At 41.5% G+C, this 15038-nt stretch overlaps 1 protein-coding gene across 7 annotated transcripts in view; it reads left to right on the forward strand.

The window, feature by feature from the left end:
• The window catches only part of CNTN1 (contactin 1), a 145393-nt gene that overhangs the window by 103546 nt on the left and 26809 nt on the right, over positions 1 to 15038 (forward strand). For all 7 annotated transcript variants that reach the window (XM_088652425.1, XM_088652423.1, XM_088652424.1 and 4 more), the window contains 9 exons: positions 2885 to 2980; positions 4856 to 5062; positions 5634 to 5730; positions 6740 to 6921; positions 7259 to 7383; positions 9273 to 9390; positions 10118 to 10268; positions 11628 to 11755; positions 13228 to 13403. In XM_088652425.1, the coding sequence (XP_088508551.1) occupies positions 2885 to 2980; positions 4856 to 5062; positions 5634 to 5730; positions 6740 to 6921; positions 7259 to 7383; positions 9273 to 9390; positions 10118 to 10268; positions 11628 to 11755; positions 13228 to 13403 (1280 nt within the window). The remainder of the gene's footprint in view (positions 1 to 2884; positions 2981 to 4855; positions 5063 to 5633; positions 5731 to 6739; positions 6922 to 7258; positions 7384 to 9272; positions 9391 to 10117; positions 10269 to 11627; positions 11756 to 13227; positions 13404 to 15038) is intronic.

Genomic DNA, 15038 nt, shown 5'->3' on the forward strand with positions numbered 1-15038 from the left:
TTACCAACCAATACAGAGAATGAGAGAGAATATATCTTATGGAGTGCTGTTCTGACACTGTTTGAGAAACTCCGATCTAAGAGATTGTTCTCCGTCATCCAAAGTACAAATGTGTCACAGCAAGAAAACAGACACAAATCTGTTTAGTAAACAAGATGGTGCAAGCAAATGAGCTGTGACTTATGCTACTGAAGGCAGTTCCCAATAAAATGAATCAATTAAAACAGAAATACAACACCAATAAAAATGCAACAGAATGGTTTACAAGAAAATAGTTGTATTGTTATTACTGTAAGCGCTTTGGGGGCAGGAAATTCTCTCTTTTGGTTTGCCTTATGTTGTTCTGTTCTGTTGTTCTATGGCATGCATGACATTTTAACAACAATGCCACAGCCTGAAGTACAGACATATTAACATAACACACACACACACCACATACCTTATAGAGGATAAAACTAGTTCTGGTATTTAGGCTACATTCCTAACTCTGTAAGCTCAGAAGTAAGTCCTATTGAATTCAATTGAGTTTACTATCAGATAAATGTGATTAGGGTTGCAACCTAGATATGTGAAATGTTATTGGACAGGACGGAGAACTCGGGGGCAAGTGGCTGAATCAGAGATGCCAAGAGGTTTAAATGAAGGTCAAAATGTTCACATCACTATATGCTAAAGATAGATCTCTAATCCTTGACCCTGGGTAGGAAATCCTGCTGAGGACCGTATGCAAACATTTTCTGCACATTCGGTGTTGTTCAGCTTTGGAGAAAGGATGAAACTATATGGGACTAGTAGCAGTACTTGATTCCCGAACAGAAATAATACTCATTTTTTTCATTACACATTAACTTAGAATCATAGAATCATAGAGTTGGAAGAGACCACAAGGGCCATCCAGTCCAACCCCCTGCCAAGCAGGAAACACCATCAAAGCATTCTTGACATATGCCTGTCAAGCTGCTTAAAGACCTCCAAAGAAGGAGACTCCACCACACTCCTTGGTAGCAAATTCCACTGCCGAACAGCTCTTACTGTCAGGAAGTTCTTCCTAACTTAGTGTGAAATATGCTGCCTTTTAGGTCTTTAGGGCAAAATCCATAATTCACATATTATGCTTTGGTCTTCTCTCCAGTACAGACTGTGAGTTTAGTATTTATTATATGTATACCTGTATACAGGTATACAAGCCTTCCCCCCCACCCCAAAAAAGGAAATTATTGTTCCTGAATAATTTTATTAGATGAATTATCTGTTATGTGAAGGAAAGAAGTTGTTGGAATTCATGCCCTCTTTCGTTCCATTGACACCTCTATGCCAGAACATCTGCATGTAATATGAGAGTCCATTGCCTCCCCTATCATGGCTTGAAGCATTATGCTGCTATACTCCATGATAAGTGCTGATATGTTGTGTCTCAGCAAATTTTGGAATTGTGTTGATCAAATACATAAAATAGTTGCATAATTTAATAACTTCTAAAAATGGGGTCATGGTCTATTTATTATTCACTTTAAAGATGAGAACATAAGCTTATCCTCTTCCAGAGAGGATAGCATTAAACAATGTTTCAAAATATGTTTTTGTATTGAGAGGTTTATCATCTCCACTTTTGAATGAAAGCAGTTTTTTGCTCATCAGAATCCAAAGATGAGTGTAAGCCCCGCCGCTGCTGTTAAAGCAGGCACGCATACCCTTTGGCACTTATTATTACTAAAATAAAATCAGGCTGGTGGTAGTACTGCTTTCAAATAGGTCTGTAACATTTGCAAAAAAAAAAAAAAGTCGCTCGAAGATTTGTCTGTCACATGTACCGTGCAGATTTTTGCAAGCTCAACTTCCAATGATGATAAGTCACCCCACTCGCACCCCAAAAGTTTAATATGAATGAAATGTTGGAATATTGTTCAGAGAATTTCTTAAATACAGGGTTGTTGTTGTTAAGTGATTCATAGCATCATATATTGTAGAAAAATCCATTGGACCAAAGTAAAGTTGCTGTATAGGGTAATGTGGTGTCTTTCCCACACCTGAGCCTTACAGCTTCTGTTCATGTACTGTGCCTGAATCTGTGACTAGGGAATCAGCCCAACTATACATTCTCATGTCAACCTGTAAGTCTCTGCCTGGGATCTCAAATTCACCTTGCCGTTTCCAAGGTGATCTTTCAGTGAATTCTGAGACTCAGGTTCTGATGGGCTTCTTCTTCTTTGTTTTTCCACTTGTACCTCAGACCAACACTAGACCCAATGAATTCTTCAGCTACATTTTGCTTGCCCACTTTCCCCCTCATCATTGCTGGTTCTATGACTATGCATGAGTGTCCCAATACAGTCCCAATACTTCCATAAGAACTTCCCTAGGCAGATACCTATGGTGTCTTAATAGTTCCAGGAGCCTTATATGCTATTCATACAACTGGCCTTGCGAGTAATCTATGTTGTTGGCATTTTGCAAACAACTTTAGGTTTTCTGAGACAGATAGCTTTATGCAAGCTTTCATTGCTTTTTCCTAAGCTGTCTTATGTTTATGTGTGATCTTGGCCCCAACAGTTCCGAAAGAAAACTCCTGATTTGAAGTGATTTGAAAATACTAATTCCAAATAGGTAGCCTTGCACCTGTATTCAGTCTCCATTGTCTATGATAGAACACAGATAAAAATAATAACCCTTTAACAATTGATGCCTACCCTTTTTTGTTACACAATGGAATGATAGAATAAAGGCTTGTACTGTACACTCATGATACTCTTTTTTGTGGAAAAATTGTGGAAAATTAGCAATGAGTATATGCTTATTTTGTAAATGTCTACTTCACATCTTTGGTGAGTTTATACCTGTAGTTTTAGCTGCGTATTATATAATACATGCACATTGTCTTGCATAGATTTATATCCGTTTACACCTGAAGAGAGGCATGCAGTAAAAGTGCGAGAAGGCGTTGGGGCTGTCCTTCTCTGTGACCCCCCACCTCATTATCCAGGTAATTAAATCCATATTTTTTTTCAGCTTTCATTGGAAGAACAGGATAGAAACTAATATGATTACAAAATTCCTAACTTTGAATATGACGGTATAAGCTACATAAGCTGCTTAAAGCCTGTAGTAAGAGAAGCACAGATCAACCTCGCTGCTTGACATTTTTTTTTTAGTTCCTTAGAGAGGGGCTGGTTCTCTTCAGATTAAAGAGCGGCTGCATCTGGTTGCTGTTAAAAAGCTTTTGCTCATAAAGCTGGGTGAACTTTTGCGCTTACACTCCCACAAATGGCAAGCATGCTTCAGGCATAATTGGAGCGCTTACTGTGCCATCTCCTAGCATAAAGCTAGCACAAAGCCTGGGTGGAAGTATATTTCAACTAATAGGATGGGAGGAGTGGTAGGCGGTTGAAGTGTGGAGCGGGTGGCCCTGGTGTGACAGCCAGCAATCTTGCCATTTGGCGGAGAGTAGAGGCAAGCTATTAGCACTATTCCCTGTGCACCCAACGAAAGCTTTGGCCACATGAACTGCAGGATTGTCGTACTGCGTTACAGCTTCCAACTGGGTTAATGTTCTCCTCTAAGCATCCAGAAGGGGAGCCTGCAATAACTATTTCCAGCAGCCACAGACACTATCTGCCAGGAAACAAGATCCTGGCCATTTCCACTGTTGGGTGCAGTGTATGCCTCCGAGTGATAGTTGTTGGGAATCACAAGTGGGGAGAGTGCTGTTGTGCTCAGGTCCTGCTTTCAGGAAAGAGTCAGGCCAATAGAATGGATGAGATGCTCTGTCAAGTATAAGCAGCTTGTGATATGACCAGGACAATAAGTGCGCTCTGGCCACAGATATGTACAGTGACACTATGGTATTGGCAGTTTAGTTTTCCAAACCCTTTCCTAATGACCCCTAACATCTCGAGGATCACAGGATCCCCACTCCTGATTTAGGGAAATAAGCAAGGGTGTATTCAGAACTCTACCAAGGTGAATGGCATTGAAGGCAGGATGCCAAAGTATTAGCTAAATAATATAACTGATAAAATTGGATGTAAGTTGCATAATCCAGCTCCCAGATAGCTAGAGGCCAGCTCACTAGCTAACTAGGACTTTCTCCTTCCCCTTTTAAGCTAGAACAACTTTTCTGCCCAGAAGATTTTGGTGTGAAATGAAGTGCTTCAAACACATCTTTCAAGTTCTGAGAAGCCCTCGTTGGTTCCCCCCCCCTACACTCACTGCTTCTTGTCTTTTTAATCCTTTAACAAATCCCTGAAAACCTTACATAGGGAACTTCCTGGACAGACCTGGAATACTGCAGTCAGAAGCTGTGGAAATTGGCAAAATGTCTGGGGAAAGCTTTGTTGTTTTTCCCTATAGCTCAAAAAAGTCTTCTTTTTTCAAAGCTCTACAACTTTGGCCAAAAAGTTCAGTGGCGGAACACATGCTTTACTTTCATAAGGCACCTTATTCAATCCCTGGGTTTTCCCAACTAAGGTTGGGAAACCCCATTCTCTGTAACTCTAGAAAGCCACTTCCAATACTGAGCTAAACAGGCCAGTTTTCTGATTCAATATATAAAGCATCTTCCTATGTTGCAAGATACAGCAAAGTCATAGCTCAGTGGCAGTGCACTTTTAAGGTTCTAGGTGCAATTCACTACCGGTAGCATCTCTGGTTAAAAGTATATTAGGAAATCATGGCAAGACCTCTAACAGATACGCTGGAGAATTTTGGTCAGTCAAATTCAATAGTAATGACTATAAGAACCATTTAACCTCATGTCAGGCAACTCATTATATTCATGTATTTGCACAAATTCTTTCTAGAATTTGCACACACCTGATCCTTTTGTAAATATCAGCAAAAACTTTCCCTTCCTATCCAGATGATCTGAGTTACCGCTGGGTTCTGAATGATTTCCCAGAATTCATTACTTTGGATAAACGGCGGTATGTCTCACAGACAAATGGCAATCTCTACATTGCTAAAGTTGAAGCATCAGATAAAGGCAACTACTCTTGCTTTGTGACCAGCAACTCAATCACTAAGAGTGTATTCAGCAGTTTTATTCCACTCATTCCTCAAGCAGATCGTAAGTATTTATCCAGAATATTAGGTACATCAGTTTGCCTGTTGTTTATTTTTCAATTACATTCTTAGTGCAGTAATTTTTTTGGCTATGTGCAATTGAAACTAATACAGAAACAGATGTATTTGGTATAGTTCCTTTCAAGGCGTTGCCATTTGTTCTCATGGCATTACACTGTTAGATGCAACTACTGTTGTGTTTTCTTAAGCAGCACATTACAACTGGGATATGGTATGGAGTTTGCTGAAAAACTTCACCCCACAAAGCAAGGCTTTGCACAATGAAGAGTTTGATCAGAGAGCTTATACAAGACTCCTTCATGCTTCTTTTACGTAAACCAAATATTGCATATTCGGTCGAAAAATTATGTCTATACTTCTTCTTTTTTTTAATAAAAAAACACACACATTGGAACCATTGATCCCATGTAGATGGTCAAACTCACACAGAGTGAGTTTAGCTGTTCATACCATCCTGGTACTTCAGGTGTAAATATGTAGTAGAACATGTTTTGAAATGGTTGCCTGTGATTACAACAGACTGGTTTTTAGTTTTGCATTTCTCTTCATGTTAGGTTCAAAAGGCTATCTTCCAGATATCAGAGTGAGCTTCAAAGAGACATACGCACTTTTAGGACAGAATGTAACACTGGAGTGTTTTGCACTCGGAAAGTAAGTATGCTTGAAGTTGGTTCCACACATGGGCACAGTTTGTGTGGACTAAACTGGGCCTGGGTTATCAGCCCTAATCTGCTGTCAGATGTAATCCTCATGTCTGCACCTGACAGTTGAGAGGCCAAAGTGCTCCCTTCTCAGACACTTCCCCCTTCCCCTGCCACACTCAATGTGACTTTGTGCATAGATTCAGGTGGGCAGCCGTGCTTATCTACATGATCTTCAGTGTGATATGGGCCAAAGATCCTACTTCATTGAAAACCAGGGGTGAAAACTGCCCTTGGTGAAAATGGCAATATACATAATCAAAAATGGCCCCTCTGTTTGGATTTGAAATTCCACACTTGGATTTGGACTCCACAATGCCACCATTACCTTTCTTACTCTCTCTATCTCCCTCCATCTCTCCCTCCCCCTCCACCCCCCTCTCTCACACACTTTAATTCCTATGCTCTTGTACAGTTCAGTCTTTTTTGTATGCTGTTCTGTTCAAAATAGGGAACTCCAGGTTCCCCTTATGTGAGAAATAATCAATACAGTATTTCAACAAAGCCGCTCCTCTTCAGGGAGGGGCGAGGTTGTGTGCAGGCCTCACACTTTCCTGCCCTCAGCGGGGGGCATGGCAAAACCCCCGCATCACTTGGGAGTCCCGGTGCGCACCACGACCGCAGCCAGCCAATCCGGTTGGCTGGGGGGGGGGGCTGTGGCTAGCCGCATTTAAGCAACCATGCAGCCGGGAGCTCCTCCTTCTGCTTCCTGGCTTCCACGGATCTCCCCCTCTCCCACCCTTTCTTCTTGTGGTCAACACCTTGACCTTGCTATGGACTTCGGTTGGTTGCCTGTCGAAGGGGCCTGGTAGGAATTTTTCCACTTGGCAGATTGGCACCAGCCACTTGGAACTTAGAACTAGAAGTAGTTCTGTAAGTAGAAAGGGAGAGCAGAGGCAGAAGGCTTGGGAGGGCACCCAAACTCTATTCACATAGGCTCATTTTTCTTCTTCTCAAAGCCCTGTTCCAGAGATAAGATGGAATAAGTATCTTGAACCCATGCCAAGCAGTGCAGATGTAAGCATGTCTGGTGCAGTCCTCAAGATCTACAACATTCAGTTTGAAGATGAAGGAACCTATGAATGTGAAGCTGAAAATCATAGAGGAAAAGATAAGCATTCAGCAAAAGTTTATGTTCAAGGTAGGTGGGACACTTCTTCATAAATTGCATTGCAATTGCGTGGTCTTTTTACCTGTACAGAAACATGCAATTGTTTCCAGAATGTGTGTGGTAGAGTTGGTTCTCATATGTGTCTCTCTCTCTGTGTGTGTGCATGCTCCCCTCCCCCATGTCACAGGAGAAGACAGCAATCATGCACTTTTAAACAAACTACAATTCATAGTTACCTCCAAACTTGGGGAGGGGAGTTGTGGTTTGTTTGAACTGCAATTAGCTTGATTCTGGCTACTTCCCCCCACCCCCCAACTGGTTTTGAACATGCATGAAGTACAAGGGTTGTGCTTTCTTTGTCTTTCAGCATATCCAGAATGGGTGGAGCACATCAATGATACAGAGAGAGATATAGGCAGTGAATTCCACTGGCCATGTGTAGCTGCAGGGAAGCCTCTTCCAACACTGCGATGGCTGAAAAATGGAATACCGGTAGGCTTAGGTTATGCCCACAGTCATGTTGACTTTTTTTTTCAAGGTAGTAGAAAGCACATAAATAAACCAAGAATGGTCTTTGATAAATAATGCTACAAAGTGTCAAATACATTTGTAGACTTTTTTTAAAAAACAAAAGTCTACATACTGGAATGCTATATTGAATTAAAGACTACAACACATCATTTTCATGCAATTCCTGATTTTGAGCAGTAGAAATAAAAATATCCTGATTGCTGTGAGAATGTTTTGTTGAATGCTCAAAGATCACCTCTCCCCATATGGCCTAGACACAGAAATAATCATTTGAGGTCCTTCTTTGTGTGCCTTCTCAGTGAGGGTTCCGGAGGGTGACAACATGAGAATGAGCCTTTTCTGCGGTTGCTCCCCACTTGTGAAATGCTCTCCCCCAGAGAGGCTCGCTTGGTGCCTTCATTACATGTCTTTAGGTGTCAGGCAAAAACATTTCTCTTTCCCCAGGCCTTTAGCTAAGTAAACAATATTTTAAACTGGGGGATATTTTTGTTTGTTTGTTACTATGGTATGTATTTTTGTGTTTCTTTGGATGAAGGGCAGTATAGAAATTTAATTATTTCTACTAGAGTGTTCTTTAAAAACTTGAAATTTCTCTTTGTTTTCATTTCCTTTGGGGCATTATTTCCAACAGAAAAAGTGGACTGCAAAATTTACAAAGGAAAAGGAATGTTCAAATAATGTTTTAATAACAAAAGTTATTATAATTAACCAATAGATACCAGTCACTTGGACTGCAAGTATTTAAGCTATGGTGACCACACACCTACTTCATCACAGTGTTCCGTTGTGCCAGAAGTGGTTTAGTCATGTTGGCCACATGACCCGGAAAGCTGTCTGTGGACAAATGCCGGCTCCCTCGGCCTGAAAGCGAGATGAGCTCTGCAACCCCATTGTCTGGAATTAACCATCCAGGGGTTCTTTACCTTTACCTTTTACCAGTGTGTGTCCAACACAGAATTCATGAAAGCTCTGTTGTCTGAAAGAGTTATATCCGCAGTGGGAGAAAGAGTTCATTATATCCGCCCTACGTTTAATATGTGCGCAAACTGATTGGGACTTTTGCATGCAGCAAACTGCTCTCATGGACTCCCTTTGCATAGAAATTAGAGTATCCTTTGTTTATCCAGTGACTGTTGCTGCATTGGTTAGCAATACCATCAGAAACTAATAACATAAGAAGAGTGTTGCTGGGTCAGGCCAAAGTTTCATGTACTTCTGCATCCTGTTCTCACATTGGCCAGACAGATGCCGTAGGGAAGCCCAGAAGCGGCACCTGAGTGCAATAAAACTTTTCCCATGTGATCCTCACCAATTAGTATTCAGAGGCATACTGCTTTCAACATCAGAATCATAGAATCACATAACCACCATGGCTAATAGCCACCAATAGTATTATCTTTGCCTAATGCCTCTTTTAGAGCCTCCAAGTTGGTAGACTACACCTTCTGGGAGCAAATTCCATAGTCCAGCATTCAAGTTCATTGAATGGTACCCAGTTCTAGTATTATTGCTGAAGGAGAAGAACTTCTCTTTCTCCACTTTCTTTACACCATGCCTCATTTTATACAACACTATCCTCCAAATATTGTAACCTTTCCTTATGGGGGAAGCACTCCCTCTTTCTCAACCTTTTCCAGATCTACAATATCTTTTTCTTCTTTTTTTAATGTGATGACCAGAACTGTAGATGGCATTCCAAGTGGAGTAGCACCATAGTTTTGCATAGTAGCATTTTATATAGGCAGTTTTATTTTCAATTCCTATTTTGAAGAGAAATGAGTTTAGGCAGTTTTTAATCATCACTGCTGCCTTGTGCCTATTAATATCTTTATTGTGTCCTTCATTTTCAGTATTGGAAAGGAGACTTGAGATTTTCTAGCCTGAAGAAAGAAGATGAGGGCATGTATCAATGTGTAGCAGAAAATATACATGGAATGATTTATTCAAATGCTGAGCTGAAAGTTCTCGGTTAGTGAAAACATCATGTTCTGTGTCATTTGAAACCATTTCTAGTAAATAAAACAGATAATGTGTGAGTTTACATTTTATTGTTGTTACATGTTTGAATTTATTTATATTTTAAGTATTTGTGTTGTTGTTATGTAGGTAATCCTGGTAATTTTGTCAAGGAATGAAATAAAATTTAAATAGCTGTAAATGCAGGTGTGAAGCTTTCTTCAGCTTCATTGGTTAGAGTAGCCAAACAAAGCTCTAGTTTATTAATCACTGAGTCTGCACAGCTGTGAGTTAAAATAAGTATAGCTTAGTTCTGGTGTGTTACAATAATAAGGATGGAAAGGTTTTTTTAAAAAATAGACTACATTGCTATCCACCACCGAGTACTAGTTTTGGTTTATTGAATTCATATTGCCTTTGATATATGAAAAAGAAAAAGAAACCTATACTGAGAATTTGCTCATATGCAATACGTTTACATTTAATTGATTCATGAGTTGATTATCTGGTAAAAAGGTAGATGATTGAACTCATCTTTAATCAGCTGACAGACTTGGTAGATGAGATCTTCTTAATTCTGCAAAACATCATATTTAGACACCAATCATACATCTGGGATTAAGTCACATTGATCTTATTGGAACTATCTTCTAGGTAGATATTGTAGTATTGCACTGGTAGTATCCGAAATAAGAGCATAATTTCTAAAAGTATTTATATTTGTGTGTTTTTTCTGCAGTTTTAGCCCCAACCTTTGAATTCAGCCCCATGAAGAGAGAGGTCTTGGCTGCTAAAGGAGGTCAAGCTATAATTGAATGTAAGCCTAGAGCAGCTCCTAGGCCAAAACTCATATGGAGTAGAGGAACAGAAATTATTAGAAATTCAACCCGGTCAGTATTATTTGGTTAGCACAGCCAGCACAACTCGTAAATCCACTATTTCAAATGCAGCCAGTTACAAAGACCAACCAGGAGTTTGGCAAGCTGCATTGCTGCTTGTCTGCAGCTAAAAAGGGGGGTGGGATGAAGCACCAGCAGGATAGAATGAAAGACTCTGTTTAGCCTGGTGAGTCACATTATCCTCTGTCATATGAAGGTACTCCGTGCAATTAAAGGGAAGTACAGCTGTACCCATCCTCCTTCCTCCACACCCCATGACCTTTGCACAATAAACAAAGGTCTTGGGGTCCATAGATACAGACAGCTCCCCAGATACGCAATGTGCGGTGGTCAGGGGTGGAGCCAGGAGGACAGGCATGATATTGGGTTGGGCCAGTGCTGTAACTCTCCTCCTTTTAAATTGCATGGAGCTCTCTCACATGAGTAACACATGAAAGGGGCTCTTGTGTAAGCCTCAGAGAAATTCATTTGTTTTACAAATGGTTTTACAGCATTTCCATTTTCAACTCCATAAGATAACGATGGAGTTCAAAGTCATTTCTCAAGGGAGGACACCTCCAAGTGGGTTGTCTTCTTCCTAATGCTCAGCCTCCTGTTGGACTCCTGTCCTTCTGCACATAATCTTTTGCTTCATCTTTTGGTTAGCTGAAGCTTGTCATATTATCTGAACTGACCAACTATGGTTAGTATTAACTATGTTTAGCTTAAAACTATGATTTCTGAAGTTGAAGTTTAAACTGGCCATAGTTAATGTTGACCAGATATGTTATGTGGATTAATGTTCACCATGGCAAACTGTGGTTAACTCCTCCCTTCACTTTAACCAATGAACAAGTCAGAAATTTTCCCACTGAGTGAAGCTTTCTGGTTCATCCAAACCAGGAAACATCCACACAGCTTTGGAACAAGCCAGAATATTAAGCCAACTTCAAACCATAGCTTCTGCTTCATACAAAATGGGAAACATTAGTTAGTGGAAGATTTCCTGGCTTGTTCAGTGGCTCATGCAAAAGGAAGAGCAAAGTAGCTGCTCACTGGTACAAGATTCATTCATATTAAGTCAAGTCTCACATGATGGAAACTTATTGGTTAACACAAGCTATGCATCACTTTCCATACAAATGGTTGTCTGGGATAGGAACTTATTGCATTATTTGGATGCTATTTTGAATGTATTGCCTAAACTCCAACTTCTGGTATAGGGCAGACCATTTTACTTTATATGTGATGTTGTTATATATTGTAAGAATCTAATTTAGGTCTAGTTAAAAAAAGAAATCCAATATGTGATCAATTAAACAAAGCCATAGTTTCTTCTTATATGTTTCCTAACGATTTCCCTTTCAATAGGGTACGGATTTGGTACGATGGAAGTCTGGAAATTATTAATGTCACAGCAGCTGATGCAGGCAACTATACCTGTTTTGTAGAAAATAACAAAGGAAAAGCTAATAGTACTACCACGCTTTTGACCACAGGTAACTGTTGTTTATCGCCCGTCAACTAGTAAAATCAGAAGACACAATGGAAGCAGAGCAAAAAACTTTATAATGCTAGTGTACTACTGCCTGCCCTTGAGTCTTATTCAAACCAGTTCAACATAAATACTTCTAAGTCAATTTAGAATCATTTAGAATACATTTCTTTAGTATAATTTATAATGTATTGAGCAAAATAGCAATCAAACATCTCTAAAAGGTGATTTGTACAGTATTGGTGCCACAATTAAAAATGACACAATTCACACAAATTGCAGTTGAGCTGATACTTTTGTTGCAGATTGAGTGGCAGACATGCTCTCCCTCTACCCCACCTCCACCTGCAACAAAGCAACATTTGAGAGCTTTCCCTGTGAGCCTCAAGCAGGCAATGTCTAGTGAAGGCAAGTCAGGTCAGTGCAAAAGGCAGATAAGAACAGAACCTTGGATAGCTCCAAGGGGGTCCCCGTTGCCTGAAACATTCTCCTCCTAAGGTAGCTAGAAGAAGCTCTTGTCTCTGCAGGGAGCTAGAGCAAACTCAGACTTCATGTAGGCTCACAAGACATGTAGGTTCACTAGAGTATCTACCTTAATTTGCAGTCTTTGAAGTCTGTGAGGTTGGGGAGATAAAGATTTATGTTCTGAGTCAGAACTGGCAGGGTTGTGTCCTTTGACCAAGAGGTCCCCAAATAAGGCACTGAGAGGTTCTCTCCACAAGAAAGCAGCCTGAACCTCACCAGAGACCTCTGCCATGCACTGCAAGGTCCTTAAGTTATGGGTCATGACAACATTGGCATAATTTACTGCATGAACTGTAAATTAAGCTCTGGCGCACATACTGAATTTGACATGGATTACATCTTTTTATTATATTTTGATTCCAACTTTGTCCCAGGTAGCATACCTAGCCCTTATTTTATCCCCACAACAGCCTTATGAGGTAGGTTGGGCTAGTGAGTGGACCATGGTCACCCAGTGAGCATCATGGCTGAATGGAGATTTGAGCCCTAGTCATGTAGATCCTGGACTAAAATGTTTATGATTACACCACACTCACTCTGAATTCTGTTGAAGTCATAGGCAAAAGACCATCTCTCTGTTTCCAATCCCTCTTTGTTCTAGTGCTATTCCTATAATAATATTTGTCTATTGTATGCAGGGTTGTATACATATTATTATAGTAGTATATATCTAAATCTATATCTTAAGACTGCAGTCCCGTGCACATTTGCACAGGAGTAAGTTTTACAGAACTCAGTGTGTCTTACTGCCAATTAAACAAGGCCCAAAACATTACTAAAACACCGAATGTGTTTTTTTCATTACAATTGAGAGGCCTCAGCAGAAACAGGATGTAATAGGTCTGGAAATGGACTACAGTTGTCATGGTGAGAATAATTCAGATACAGAAGTTTAGTTGCACTTCTACTGTTTTGTTGATGTGCAAATGTTGTACTTTCCCTCCTAAACAGCGGCTACAAAGATTGTTTTAGCACCAACCAATGTTGATGTCACAGTTGGATGGAATGCTACCATGCAGTGTCTCGCCGAACACGATCGATCTTTAGACCTTACTTTTATTTGGCTTCTCAATGGATATCCAATAGATATTGATAAAGACAATGAACATTATGAAAGGGCCATCATGGTAAGATACAGCACATTTTTATCGCAATAGAATTATGCATGGTTTGTGTGATAACTCTTCGATTTTCTTCTTTTCCCCATTTTTTGTGGGGGTAGGGCAGGGAAGATAACTAATTTTAGAAGGGGTGCGGAAAAGCCACCTCCATGGACTAGTAAACTTTTTCATGCTAGGAGTTTCCTATTAAAGGGGGATGTGACATGGCTGCATCTTGTAAAACTGCATTGTTTATAGACAAGATAGCAGAACTCAGGCTTCAGAATTAGCTATTCCAATACATTTCTACTTTTCATCGCTCCTGCTATGAAAAAGTTTAACTCCTGATTTCTACAAGTGTGATTTCCTCTGGCACTTACGTTCATTGTTGGGAGTTAAGTATTATTTTGTGTTTTTATGAAAAGCAACAAAATATAAATTAAGAAAATAATCTATAACACAATCCTAACCATGCAGTATGCTCAAAAATAAGTCGTACTGATTTCTCCTGTACGAAAAATGGGCACAACTATCCTGAAATGTGGCATTCTTCTTCCTAGAAATGTTTTTTTGCCATTTCAGAATCTGATATTTTAAATCCTGCTTATTTTAGATATCCATCAGTAACTTCCCCAGTATTGCATAGAGCTTACGCTCCTTCCATTTGTTTCCATTCATTCATTAAAATAGTAATGTTGCATGAGTAAATTCACAACACCTTAAGACTCATTTTGCCCAATAATTTCTGGTTTAATATATGTGATACAAGGCCCCCATTTGCTACACAGGCCACCTTGGAGCCCAACTTGGAGGGTGTGGCTAGATTAAATAGGTACTGTCATTTTCAAGGGAGAACTAGCACATGTTTGAAGGCTGAAGCACCAGGGGCGTAGCCAGGATGAAAATCAGGGGGGGCAAGGGGCGGGGAGCAAGGGGCGGGGCCAAGGGCGGGGGCAGGGCCACATCGGAGCAGCCCGAAATCGGGCTGCTCCGACTCCCTCCTCCCCCTCCGCGATAGGAAGGGACGAGGGGGAGCCAGGATCAGCCCGAAATCAGGCTGCTCCGACTCCCTCCTCCCCCTCCACGATCGGAAGGGACGAGGGGGAGCCAGGATCAGCCCGAAATCGGGCTGCTCCGACTCCCTCCTCCCCCTCCCCGATCGGAAGGGACGAGGGGGAGCCAGGATCAGCCCGAAATCGGGCTGCTCCGACTCCCTCCTCCCCCTCCCCGATCGGAAGGGACGAGGGGGAGCCAGGATCAGCCCGAAATCGGGCTGCTCCGACTCCCTCCTCCCCCTCCACGATTGGAAGGGACAAGGGGGAGCCAGGATCAGCCCGAAATCGGGCTGCTCCGACTCCCTCCTCCCCCTCCGCGATAGGAAGGGACGAGGGGAAGCCAGGATCAGCCCGAAATCGGGCTGCTCCGACTCCCTCCTCCCCCTCCACGATCGGAAGGGACGAGGGGGAGCCAGGATCAGCCCGAAATCGGGCTGCTCCGATCCCCTCCTCCCCCTCTGCAATCGCTGGGGCAGGTGGAGGGAAAGCCCCAGAGCCGCGCAAAGCGGTTGCCTGGCTTTCCCTCCGCCCGCCCCACAGCCAGCCGGCTAGAAGGGACGTCTCCCTTCTCCCTTGCTGGCTGTGGGGCGGAGGGAGGGAAAGCCAG

This window comes from Zootoca vivipara, chromosome 9 (genome assembly GCF_965207765.1).
Source record: "Zootoca vivipara chromosome 9, rZooViv2.hap1.1, whole genome shotgun sequence".
NCBI lineage: Eukaryota > Metazoa > Chordata > Lepidosauria > Squamata > Lacertidae > Zootoca > Zootoca vivipara.